This window comes from Natator depressus, chromosome 2 (assembly GCF_965152275.1).
Source record: "Natator depressus isolate rNatDep1 chromosome 2, rNatDep2.hap1, whole genome shotgun sequence".
Classification (NCBI taxonomy): domain Eukaryota; kingdom Metazoa; phylum Chordata; order Testudines; family Cheloniidae; genus Natator; species Natator depressus.
In genome coordinates this window covers 79,224,902-79,238,661 of record NC_134235.1, presented here as the reverse complement: position 1 = coordinate 79,238,661, position 13,760 = coordinate 79,224,902, and the positions used below count along the sequence as shown (strand labels likewise).

The 13,760-nt window shown below is 41.7% G+C and overlaps 1 protein-coding gene across 1 annotated transcript in view; it reads left to right on the top strand.

Moving 5' to 3' along the window:
• LAMA3 (laminin subunit alpha 3) overlaps window positions 1-13,760 on the top strand; it is a 190,903-nt gene that overhangs the window by 86,842 nt on the left and 90,301 nt on the right. The window contains exons 18-23 of the mRNA XM_074944500.1: window positions 4,127-4,226; window positions 6,231-6,283; window positions 6,590-6,695; window positions 8,484-8,583; window positions 9,220-9,376; window positions 12,332-12,470. Coding sequence (XP_074800601.1) covers window positions 4,127-4,226; window positions 6,231-6,283; window positions 6,590-6,695; window positions 8,484-8,583; window positions 9,220-9,376; window positions 12,332-12,470 — 655 coding nt within the window. The remainder of the gene's footprint in view (window positions 1-4,126; window positions 4,227-6,230; window positions 6,284-6,589; window positions 6,696-8,483; window positions 8,584-9,219; window positions 9,377-12,331; window positions 12,471-13,760) is intronic.

Below are 13,760 nucleotides of genomic sequence, written 5' to 3'. Positions count from 1 at the left end.
AGCATGGATTTGTCAAGAACAAATTGTATCAAACCAACCTGATAACTTTCTTAGACAGGGTAACAAATCTTGTGGATAGAGGGGAAGTGGTAGATGTGGTATATCTTGATTTTAGTAAAGTTTTTGATACTGTCTCACGTGATCTTCTCATAAACAAACTAGGGAAATGCAACCTAGATGGAGCTACTATAAGGTGAGTGCATAACTGGTTGGAAAACCATTCCCAGAGATTAGTTATCAGTGGCTCTAAGTCAAGATGGAAAGGCATAACGAGTGGGGTCCCACAGGGATCGGTTCTGGATCCAGTTCTGTTCCATATCTTCATCAATAATTTAGATAATGGCATAGAGAGTACACTTCTAAAGTTTGTGGACAATACCATGCTGGGAGGGGTTGCAAATACTTTGGTGGATAGGATTATAATTCAAAATGATCTGGACAAACTGGAGAAATGGTCTGAAGTAAACAGGATGAAATTCAATAAGGACAAATGCAAAGTACTCCACTTAGGAAGGATCTATCAGCTGCACACACAGAAATAGGAAATGACTGCCTAGGAAGTACTGCGGAAAGGGATCTGGGGGTCATAGTGGACCACAAGCTAAATATGAGTCAAAGTGTAACACTGTTGCAAAAAACCGAACATCATTCTGGATGTATTAGCAGGAGTGTTGTAAGCAAGACATGAGAAGTAATCCTTCCGCTCTGCTCCACACTGATTAGGCCTCAACAGGGGTACTGTGTCCAGTTCTGGGCACCACATTTTAAGGAAAGATGTGAAGAAACTGGAGAAAGTCCAGAGAAGAGCAACAAAAATGATTAAAGGTCTAGAAAACATGACCTATGAGGGGAGATTGAAAAAAATTGGGGTTGTTTAGTTTGGAGAAGAGAAGACTGAGAGGGGACATAACCTTTTATGTATTTGAAAATGATTACAAGGAAGGAGCAAAAAAATGTTCTCAACCTCTGAGGATGGGACAAGAAGCAATGAGCTTAAACTGCAGCAGTGGCGGTTAGGTTGGACATTAGGGAAAACTTCCTAACCGTCAGGGTGGTTAAGCACTGGAATAAATTGCCCAGGGAGGTTGTGGAATCTGCATCATTGGAGATTTTTAAGAGCAGGTTAGACAAACACCTGTTAGGGATGGTCTAAATAATATGTAGTTCTGCCATGAGTGCAGGGGACTGGACTAAATGACCTCTCAAGGCAGTCCTATAATTCACATTTTTGATTAAATTCTTCCTCCCAGCTGATATGTCTCAATTATTTTCAGCTTTGTCAAATTGGTCCTTTTAAAAACACCAAGTACATATACTACTGGTTTGGACTTTGTTTGCACGTTATAATCATGTTATGACAAACCTTGGCAGACTTATGCATTTTAAAGTTTACTTTTATTGTTTATGAGGTGTTAATTGTTTTTAACTATATTTCACTAAATGTTAGTGACTGCAGATTGGTGAAATTTAACAACATTTAGCACATTAATACTATTAAATATTTAATTTTAAGCTATTAGTTGGGTTTGTTTTTATATAATTGTTTAGTTTTAATACAATTTTTACATATAAACTACTACTATATAGGTTTTCACTTTCTCATAATTTATACTACAGATAAACAGATTTTTTGGATAAGAATGTTAATGGTTAAGCTTTATTTTATATTTACTGCTTTTTTGTGGTGCTGGGTTGGTTTTTGCTTCCAAACACACAGCCATCTGAAAAAGAAAATATAACCTATTGTGGCTTCTCTTTGGAGCCTTTATGAGATTTTAATTAAATAGCATGTTTTAATTTCATTTGTTTTACGATATACACTACATGTTACATGGGAATGCACTTTCTTCTTATAGTGCAATCTTTACCCTTTATTTGCCATAAAATTGTTAGCCATATTAATTTTTATATGAAGTGCTTGATAGGAGTAGATGAAAATTCTACAAAGTGATTGCCTGATTACGTAGAGCCACATTAAGGTTTGGTGTTCTGAACATTGCTATTTTTGTGAGTACCCCTCCGCCTGCCTCAGTTTTCTTTTGCAGCCTTTTTAGCTGCTATTTTATTAATCCAGAAGGATTTAGAGTCTCTTCCTACTGTCCTGGTTCTGGCCATCCCTGTCATAGCCACAGCCATATCTTCTAGTCCTTATTTTAAAAAAAAAAAAAGTGTTGAACTTTATAAAAACATTGAGGTACTCAAATGATTAAATGCTAAAAAGCAAAGCCAGATAACACCAGCTACTTGGGTTTGACATGAGAGGGGGAAAAAAAATTAGCAAAGACTACCCAGAAACATTGACAGCTGCTCAAAAAGTGTGTGTGTCAGTTTTTATAACTTTGACTGAAAGATTCAAAAGGATTTTTAGTGGTATTTTTTAAAAGGCAATTCATTTTAAACATTCAAAATGGGGTTTTAGACACTAGGAGTGTTTAGGTCCCTAAAATTTTGCATAAGTACACAGATGTATTTTTTTTTTTTTTTACTATTTTGCTTAATGTCCCTTGTGTTGCTCTAGTTTTTTTTTTAAACCACAACTGTACCTAGATTACATTCCCATCTTGTACATTCAGAGGCAGCCAAGTTCAAATGGAAACCCCTTTTTCCCCCTTAGTGATTTTGACTAAATTGTCCATACCACACATTCAAAGTTACACAGAAAACCTCTTCCTTTATTGTATATACATTTACTATACATCACACATTTTGGGATTGGCTTGGTTACTTTGTGGGAACCAATCCCAGTACTGCATGCTTTGTCAACTAACTGTGTAGGACTTACGCTTTTCCTCATCTCACATTCTTGGCTTATTTTGTCCACTGTTACCAGTTCCCTGGGTATTCACTCTTATCTTAGAGAAGATAGGCATTCTGTCCGATATATTACTAACCTATCAAAGCACAAACATTCTGTTTCCAGTTTGCTGTTCTGTTTACCTACTGTAGCAATGCAAGACTCACCAGCACAGCACCTCCTGCTGGTCATCTTGGGAATTAGCTCTTTCCAGCCTTCAGAGCACCCTCTGCAGGCCAGTGTCTCACCTGCCACTGGCCCCATGTCCCTCCTGGACCCCAGAGGCCTTTTCCTCAGGGTTCTGCCCCAGCAGTACCCCCACACTCTGGGTCTTCCCTCCCAGGAGAACCCCCAGCCCTCTAAACCCACCTTGCCTGAGTGGCTACTGCCAGTCATCATCTAGCCCCCACTCACTGGGGCAGACTGCAGAGTAATGGACACTCATCATTGGCAAGGGGTTAGGACCTGCTGCCTTTGCCTGTCTCTGGGCTGCCCCTCTGCAGCACCAGTACCTTTGTAGGCCTTCAGCCTGGGGTTTTACCAGGCTGGAGCTCCTGCACTCCCTCTGGCCTTCTCCAGCACTGCTCTACCTCAGGTACCTTACTCCCAGGCAGCTAGCCCTTCCCACTCCAGGACTAGAGTGAGACTCCTTGCTTCTGGCCCACAGCCCTCTTATAAGGGCCAGCTGGGCCCTGTTTGAGCTGGCCACAGCTGTGGTCAGCTACTCACTCAGCTTCCCCCAGCTGGTCTCACTCCTCTTCCCTCACCACAGCCCTTTCCAGGGCTGCTTTTACTATTGGCTCCCCAGGGCAGCCCTCTCCCAGGGCTGTTTTAACCCCTTCAGGGCTAGAGCGAGGTGACCACCCCGCTACACGTCCCTAATCCTGTCTCCCAAGAAATAAGGCCACATCCATGTCTGACTCATGTCAAGCCAGGCCTACAGTGTTATAATATGGGACTTCACTTGGTCAACGAACCCGGGTGCGCTTTCCTGGGCCCAGTGAATTTTAGTATACTAAAGCAAAGATGTTTTTTCCCAAGAATTGGCATCTATTGTTTAAATATCAATATAGTAAAAGTTCTGTATCCTGTCTTCTGGATGTAATTTAGCATGCTTCCTTTTGAATACTACGTAAAATATCCTTTTTGGAGATAAACAAGAACGATGTAAGCTAGTGCTTTCCCCCTTTGTTGCACATTATTCACATTCCTTAGAGTTCCATAGTAGGAAGAAATCTCAGTAGTGCCTCATTGTTCAAAGAACATTCTTTTCATTATTTAAAATAATCTGAACACTGGGATGCCCAATGTTTGATTCTTTTCTGCCATCAGGGCTATTGTCGGTGTCTGCAGCATGTTGAAGGTCCTATATGTAGCAGATGCAAACCACTTTACTGGAATCTGGCCAGAGAAAACCCTGATGGATGTACAGGTAAGATTTCGTACATGCATTTCTTCAGGTCATCAAAGACAGTTAAACTCTTTTTATCGATCTTCGTCGGCTATAATTAGTGACACAAACCTTCTATGTTGGTTATTGTATCGTAACAGCAGATTTTTCATACTGCTGACATTTGGTACCAAATTACCCATGATTCTTACACTTGTTTTCAAAACTCAGACCCTATCCTGGCACCAACATTTGATGATGATGTCCCAAATTCTGCTCTCAGTTACATTGGTATGAATCAGGTGCAATCCCATTGTGACTTCAAAGGCGTTATGCAGACTTTACACCATTATAACTTAGAGCAGAATTTGCCCAAGAGTTTGGAGAAAATGTTCTTTCTCCTCTGATAGTGTATTCTCCTAAATTATCAAGGGTGAGAAAGCATTCTTATTGGCTTCACAATTTGCACAGCCTACCGTTGTTTATATCTAAGTAAGATCAGTGTGACAGCTGCTGTTTAGTGAGGATGTGGTGTACCATCTGTTTTTAAATTGCAGAGCAACAATTTTATTTTTAAAGTCCCACTTCTTCCGTATGTTTCTCTTCTAGTGGATTGCTTCATAGCAACCTCCCAATGATTGGAGAGATGAGATATATAGCCAGCTCTAGAGCTACCACCACTGTCTTTACAGCACTGAATCCAGATATAGCTCAGTCTGTATCTTCTCCTCAGGGACCAGTCACATCACCTCTCCATAGTCCCAGTGTCAGTAGGGGCACTTCCATGGCTGCACAATGCACCTATGTCAGCAAAGATGGTTCCTGTGATATTTGTCTCATTTCTATTTCATGAAGCATGCTGTAATTGTCCCAAAGGGTAGCACTGCAAAATAAGGAATAGTCAATCACTCTGACAGAAGGAGCTTTTTCTCTCGCCACATAAGTACCTCCAACGATCAGAGCAATATCATTCTTTGTTCTGTGTAGAATTCCTCAATCTCAATTCAAGTCTGTCTTTGTCAAACACAAATTGGAATATTTCAGACCAGTGTGTGGCTGGTAACTCCCAGTTATGTACGGGAGTAAAGAACACAAGAAGCCCTCACCTTTCTCCCTTTCCTTTTCCTCTCCCCTCATCCCATTATGCTCCTACAATTCAGGGACTGGCCATAGCTGTATTTCCTGTGCTTTCCTGAGGGAAGGGCTTGCTCTGTGCTAGCGTCATCTGGAGTGCAAGGCATCAACAATGTGGCAGTAAGGAGGGAGTGTCATAGCCTGGCCTTACCCGCTTTCTGCTCTCACACTTGCCAAAAAGCAGTGTATTCTGTACCACTGAGAAGTAGGTGTTCCTCCTTCATGTCTTAGAGCTCCAGAAGGCAGTGTGAATTCCAGAGGAAAATTCACATTAATGCTCAATGAATCACTATTTCAGATTCTGTTGCTTTTGGTCTAAAGCAGAGGTGGGCAAACTACGGCCCGCGGGCCACATCTGGCCCACAAGACCCTCCTGCCTGGCCTGGGAGGTTAGCTCTCGGCCCCTCCCTCGTTGTCCCTCCTCCCCTGCAGCCTCACTGTGCCGCCGGCACAATGCGCTGGGTGGCCGGGCAGCGCAGTTGCAGAGCCGTGGCTTGACCCAGTGCTCTGGGCGGTGTGGCTGTAGCGCTGCCAACCACTGGTGCTCCAGGCAGTGCGGGACAGGGAGCAGGGGGGGCTGGATAGAGGGCAAGGGAGTTCGGGGGTGTGGTCAGGGGTCTGGGGTGTGGATGGGGCAGGAGTTCCAGGTGGGCCATCAGGGGACAGGGAACAGGGGGGTTGGATGGGGCAGGAGTCCCAGGGGAGCCGTCAGGGGTTGAGAAGTGGGGGGATGGTCGGATAGGAGGCAGGGGCTGGGCCATGCCTGGCTGTTTGGGGACACAGCCTCCCCTAACCGGCCCTCCATACAATTTTGGAAACCTGTTGTGGCCCTCAGGCCAAAAACTTTGCCCGCCCCTGGTCTAAAGGCTTCCTAGGAAGGTGAAATTCAGGTCAATGTGTCTGTCTTCACAGAGTGCCAATGTGATGTGACGGGAACACTAAGTGGAGTCGGAGAATGTCAGCAGGTAAAGAGAAATTAAGGTTGCATAAAAAGGAATTATTTTAACACTCAGGTAGAATTCTAGAAATGGTTATTGTCCTTGTATGGACAAATAACTGGTGACATTCCAGATATATTCTATAAAACTTTCCCTGCACGTTTTTTAGGGTCTCGAGCACATTTCCTTTAGACTGTTTGTTCAAGGTGACAGATGGCAATAGTAATATCCTGAAAATATCTTCTTTGTTCTGGTCAGGATTTTTTCCCCTTCTGAATAAGAAATATTGAACAAAAAGTTGAAACCATCTTGATCAAATCATTTTCTCCGCAGAAGAATGGTGACTGTCATTGCAAGCCTGATGTTTGTGGAGGTTCCTGTGACACTTGTGAAGCTGGCTATTATGCTCTGGAAAACAGGAATTACTTTGGGTGTCAAGGTAAAATGGAAAATGAGTGTTTCCAACAGAGTAGTTACACATGGTAAATAAAATGTCTTTAAAATCCCAAGGGTCACATTTTCAGAACCAGGCCTCTGTTTGAACACTAAACCACCCGTATGTGCATTTTTTTACACTATCACTTGTGAGTGCATGTCATAAATGTAGACGTGCAAACCCCAGTTTTAGTGTGCAGACTGAGCTCATTCATAAGCAATTAGTTTTGCTCATGAATATTCTGTCATCTTCCTTAAGGCTCTCTGCACCAATTAAATCACCTATTTCCATCTAAAGGGACAGAGAACAAGGCAGTTGTTTCTATAGCATACAGAGCCTCTCTGACAAAGGCTGATACCTTTCCTACTCCCCACTTGGAGGATGTTTAAATGAAGTGGAAAGCCCTGTGAAGTGATGACCTAAATATCACAATTAAATAGACTTTAAAACAAGATATTTGAAAATTATTTTTACTTTTACTTTCCTTTCGGAACCTTAGATCAGGGTTATTTGTTTCTTCTGATGCCTATAAAAACTGCAGTTCCATGGTGTGCTTAGCTGTTTGTAATGTCATCAGCTGCTGCAGGAAAACCGTGAAATGCTGAATTCAGATCCTAGCAGACTGTAAACTGCTTTCCCCCCCCACCCCGAGATGTACTTGCATGTCATTTTAAGCCTTTTCTGTTGGGGCCTAGCCCAAAATATGTTGAAATTGCTGGAAACATCCCCGTAGACTTCATTGGGATTTGGATCAGTCCCTTAATGATTTGAGATTTTAAAATATATTTTTAGATCATTTCAGTTCTTTAAGCAATCCCTTCTTCAGTATATGGAGTTATAAATTATGGCCAAAATGATCAAACCTAGATAATAAAAGTAAAGTACCTAAGTAAAAGTGGTCTGATTGTCAAAGGGTTGAGCACCTAAAGTTTCCAGTGATTCCAAGGAGATTTATGGGTCCTCAGCACATCAGAAAAATAGGCCACTTATATTTTGATGTGTATGTAGAGTTAAGAACCTTGAAGCATTCGGCTTTGCATTTTTTGACCTAGATATACTTTTAAGGATGTCCTTAATTTGTGACTGAAGTCCTGTTTGCTGTATCAAGTCCATAGTTTATCCAGTATTTTTTCAAAAATTATGTATATACAGGTATATGATTATATACTGTATATAATTTTTGTACAACAAATCAAAACATTGTGGTAGCTGTCCCTCAAAAATAAACTGTTTTGTATTTTACATGCATTTGTTCTTTATTTTCTTAAAAAATAAACTGCCACTGTATTCCCACTGCATGCTTATTTTAAGCATCATTATAGAAATCCGTCCCATTGAATAGAAAAGCTGAATGCTTATATTGGTAAACCTTAATCACAGCAAACAGTAAGTGTGGCTTGTATTTACTATTTAGTATTTTGACCAGGAAAAGAACCCCTCATGAGAAACTAGAAATAACTGAAATGTGTACAACTGCATCAACATTTGTTTCAAAATCTCACAAGGGAGTCTGAAGGGGGAAATTTGCATTGCCACTTAATGGTGGTTTAATTAGAGCAGTGGTTCTCAGCCTATTTACCATTATGGGCGGCATATGCAGCCCACAACATGTTATGTGGGCCGCATCCAATACTACCTGTACGGCCTTGAGGATGTCACGTGGGCTGCAGCTGTGTGCTGATTGGGCCACAGCTTGAGAACCACTGAATTAAAGGGAAGTGAGGTGTGCTTTCTGGTAATGTTTATTATATTTTCTGATGAAAAATGAAGCTTCTGTTCTATACCTGATAGGCTGCCAATGTGATGTCGGAGGATCTGTCAGTCTTGTGTGCAGCGAGCCATCAGGTGCCTGCCAGTGCAGAAACCACATAGTGGGAATGACCTGTCAGAAGTAAGTCTTGCTGAGACCTTTAGGCTACGTCTACACATTTAGCTGGGGGTGTGATTCCCAGCTTGCATAGACGTATTCGTGCTAGTCCTGCTTGAGTTAGCCATGGTTGCACAGGCAGCGGCGAGCTGCAGGGTAGCCCTGAGCACAAACCCGCTCAGACCCCTGGGGTACGTACTTGGGACATCAAGCCCCGCCCACCACTTGCCACTGCCCGTGCTACCAAGGCTACACTACTGTTTATAGTGAGCTAGCTGAAGTAGATTTAGTGTATGTCTGCACAAGCTGGGAATCGCATCCCAGCTCCAAGTGCAGACGTAACCACAGTTCATGCTTCAAAACAATCGTTTAAAACTGCCCAGGATTCCTTCATTTTTTTCCACATGTTTTGCTGATAAATTAGCTGGTAGGTTGGTCTCATTACTCACAAGTGGTGAGGTAACACATGAATTTGTCAGATGACCCAAAACACAGTTACTTCCAAAATGATATTTGAGGGGCAGTCAGCAGTTGTAATTGTATTTTGTTGGTAACAGTATGACTGCTGACAGGGAGGTGTTACAATGTTTTTATATGGAGAAATTCAGATATTCAGAGAAAATAAATAGCTCCTCCATGTTTGTTTTTTCTTTATGAAAGGCCTGAAAAGAACCACTTTTTCCCTGATTTACACCACGTGAAGTTTGAGATCGAAGATGGTACCACTGCGAGTGGAAGAGGCATTTGGTTTGGTTATGACCCCCAGGAATTTCCTGGCTTTAGTTGGAGAGGATATGCACGGATGTCTTCCATACAAGTACGTCATTGATTCAATGCTGCTGGATGAAAATGCAGTGGTTGGGGCTTATGTCTCCTTAATATTGCTACCTGAATGTAAAGTCATGAAGGAGGTCAAAATAAAGTATGCCCTTGCTACTACAGTGGGTGAGAGACAGGAGCATACTTCAGTAGGCTTGACATATTTGCATTGTAACAAATATGGCCTGTTGATTGTTGAATAAAGCAGCAGCATCCAATCAAGAATGTGACTGTGCATGAATATTACAGTCTTGTGATTGTTTACAAGTCAGTTTATCATGAGCAGAGTCCAAGTGAGTAAATCAGAGAAAGAAAGTGTCCATCATCTGCTGTGTCTAGGGCAGGAATTAGAAGATTTGCACTGAATTCAGAGCAAAGGAATTAACAGTTATAAAACAGTAAATTTAAGCAGTAAAGACTAGTTGTTCACTGTCCTGGAATGTGTGCCTCTGTTATTAAATTGGTGCAAATTAGATTTACAGTTCTTAGAAAATTTATGTCCAGCTTTGGTAGGGTATCTGAGGACCAATTGGGTAACCATAAACTGAAGGGTAAGTACATAACCGTTGGCCAAGTCATTATTTTCATTTTTCCTCTTCATTAGTCACTCTTTGTTCATTTTTTTTTCACTCTGGGGCTCTTTTTGTTAACTTTCTGAAATCACCCACATTCACAAAAGCTACTCTTTGAAGATCTGATTTCTTAACTTCCACTTTACACCGTCCTGCTTTTGTTTCATATCCACTTGACATTTTATGAAGAAGGTAGTGGAATTGTCAGGATGGGAAGGGATGCTATCCCTAGCCACTGTTTGCCAGAAGCTGGGAATGGGTGACAAGGTATGGATCACTTGGTGATTACCTGTTCTGTTCATTCCCTCTGGGGCACCTGGCATGGTCCACTCTCGGAAGACAGGATACTGGGCTAGATGGACCTTTGGTCTGACCCAGTATGGCTGTTCTTATAAATAATTTAGACCCTGATCCTGTAAATACACATATGCATAACTTCACTTGCATGAGTAAATCTATACATTTATGCAACTATTTGTAGGATCTGAGCCTTAGATAGTTGTATCCTTGTAGGACAGCTGAATTACCTGCACACTCCTTATATCAAAGGGCATTCTGGATTTTGACATAGCTTACCCATGTCTTGCAGGGAAATCAAACAGTTATCCCAAAATTTCTTTGGGACTGACACATTGTTACATGATATAATAATGCTACAACTTTTGTGTAAGGAGACAATCTAAAAGCTTGCAGTGTTGTCATTCAGGTGAAATAATTAGTCAGTGTGTGTCCTTAGCAGGAGGTGCGAATGCACTGTCATGCCACTAATGTGTTTTAATATACTTCAGTTTGACATCCAAATTTTAAAATGTTGGCCTAAGCAACTTACCCAAGTCTGTGCCAGACCTTGGTCTAGCACACACACACCCCCCGCCCACACTTTACCTTAAACACAAGACAGTCCACCCTTTCCCACATGTATCTTCCTTCTGTCTCTTCACTCTTGATTTCCTGTCTATGCTCTCAAACCTTCCCATCATGTCTCAAACACTGTTCTGTCAGTAAAGCTTCAGGCTTCTTTTCTATCTGCCTTTTCTCTGTCAAATATATATTCTTTTGATATTTCCTCTTCTGCTTCTCTCCCAGCCTCAGTGCTCTGAATGATCACTCTCCTCCCTTCAAAAATAGTTGTAAAAGCTTCTCCTATTTTTCCATATTTTCTGTTGAACTTTCCTTTCTGCTCTCCTATTTCCTTCTGCCCTCTGTTATACCTAAAGTATTTGTATACGTGGCCTCTATAGCTCTCCCATTTCTAGATTCCCTTCTGCTCTCCTGCTTTCCTTTTTATTTTAATAAAGGGGAGGGCTATATACAAATACTCTTGTTCTCTAATGATGACCAATAAGCACATGCTCTGAAAATGGCGTGTAAGGCCTGTCCTGGTGGCATTAGCCATTAGCTACCTTTCAGAGATTAGAGAAGGTGAGGTCTTAGAAGGGGCAACCCTACTGGGTGATCTTTGTTCTGGAAGGCAGGGGAAGTGGAACGTGTGTGTGCTTGAAAGGGAGAACAGACCGAGAAGGTGGTGGTAATATAAGGGAACAGTCCCCTGGGCATGTTGAAAAGAGGGAGAGAGAGAGGCTTAGGAGGTGTGAACCATGAAGAGAGGAAGCATAAGGTAGAATGGAGGAACAAGGCAAGGGGAACCCTTGAGGTCATGCTAAGTCTGTTCATTTGCTATTCCACCACCAATCACTGAACCACTCTGCCTGTCTGCATAAGTCTCCCACTCTGCTGCTACTGCTGTGCAAGCTTTACTGCTGTGCAAGCTTTACGTGCAAAGCTGCCGTGTGAATTGTCTTCTGGGGGCAGCATTGCCAGTCAGTGGCTGAGAAGAGGCACTTGGTTCCAGAAATGTCAGTTCATCTGAAGGGCAAAAATATAACCAGAGCCACCATGAATGTAACAGGCTAGGAGGTTTGCTGGGGATCAGAAGAAAGTGCAATGACATTCTGAGACTTCTGTGTGCTTTTAGAATTTTGTGTAGGATCCAGGACTTGGATGGGTAATTCTGGGTTATTATCCTGGAATCCAGGAATACAGGCAACCCTTGTTACAATACATCTGCTTTAAGGCATTGTGTGAGCAATTGCAGGATTCCAACTAAGCACTGTCCACCATTCACAGCCTAGTGTCAACATGCGCCTTTAATTCTGCTTTTCCAAGACTAGCTGGGTAAGACACTATTCAATATCAGTGTTTTACCTCAGCAGAGTGTTTTGTTCTATATTCTTTCGTATGCTACCATAACTTTTCTTTCCTGTTATGGAGTTTGTCCTCGCTAAATGGTTTCTATAACTTTTCTCTCTTTGGGTGGTAGTATGTTAAATAATTTACTTTCCTTTCTTCCTTTTTTTTCTCCTTCTTTTTATTTTTCCCAGCCAGAGGTGGTTGTGCCTGTCACTGTGACTTCCTCTAAGCTCTTCCACCTAGTACTCCACTATGTCAGCCTGGTTTCAAAGAGCTCTAAAGGGAGGATCTCAGTTGCTGAGGGGAAACATTTTGACACTAATTATACTTGTAAGTGAATTAATTTTCTTGTTAGGCTTGCCTGTCTTCGCCCATCATACACCAGAATCGCTGTTTCTGTACATATTTGTCTGTATATGTGCGTGTGTTTATTTTCTCTAGAAATTTAGCATTTTGCTTGCATGGCTTCTAACTGTTTATCTATTTGGCACTTTATGGCTGTTTGTGTTTATTAACTTCCATTTTACAGAATGAAGTGAGGATAACTCTGAATGTGGAAAAATCAAACCTCTACTTATTTCATGTTATCTTGAGACATATTAACCCTGGAATTGAAATGGTATCTGGCCGCATAACTGCTTACCAATCTCTGTCTGAAACAGGTAGGTAAAACGTAACGGCAGAAGAGAGCAGATGACTCAGTGTTAGATCAGAGAAGCATTTTCATACTTTCAGCCAAGTTCAACTAATAATATCATTTTAAATGTATTGTTTTTAACAACTTCGAGTGTTATGTGTTTTTCTAGTGTACTTTGCTGTGACTAATGCTGCCTGTTTTTGCATGATGCCTATTGATTTCATTATTAATATTTTTTTAGATGTCTAGTTTACCAAATTTAATATTTTCAGTTCTGACATAGGTGGTTCATACTGACAGTTAGGTGAAGCTGTCAGCAAGTATAACAGGACTCAGTTGCTTTTCGATGCTACAAATAATATTTGTATTCAAAAGCTGCTTGGCTTCTGTCTTCACGGAGTGACTAATATTTGACAGTGGATCCTGATCCACAAATGTTGGATCTGGTTACAGATGTCAACAGAATTTGGAGTGGTTGGTTTTGGTTCACACCATTATGGAGATAACGATTCCAGATCCTCTATGTGTGGGAGGGGTAGAGGCTAATTTTAGTGCCATAGTGTGAGCCCGAATCTGTAGACCCAGGCTCTGGTACTCACTGCTGCAGAGGTTGTTTTTGCCATGCTGCTGTACTCTGAGAGACTCTGTGTGGCGACACAGCCGCACAGGCTGCGTTAATTGGGCAGGGAGATGAGAGCCAAAAGGAAATACAAAGGGTCCTGTCTGTGATCAGTGGTTTCAATAAAGAATGCTCTCTAGAGTCATTGCAATTGACTCCCATTTCTTCTCTTCCATGAGGGACACTGCAGCTATGGTATTTCTGTATTTTAACTCTGTACAAAGGAACAGAAGTCCTCTTATGTTACAGTTAGTAACTAAAATTGTAGATGCTTATCAGAACCTCTTGAGTCTGCAGAATTTGGCTGGAAATCACATGAGAACAGGCTGTCTCCTAAAATTTCCATTACCTGCTGCTTTGCGTC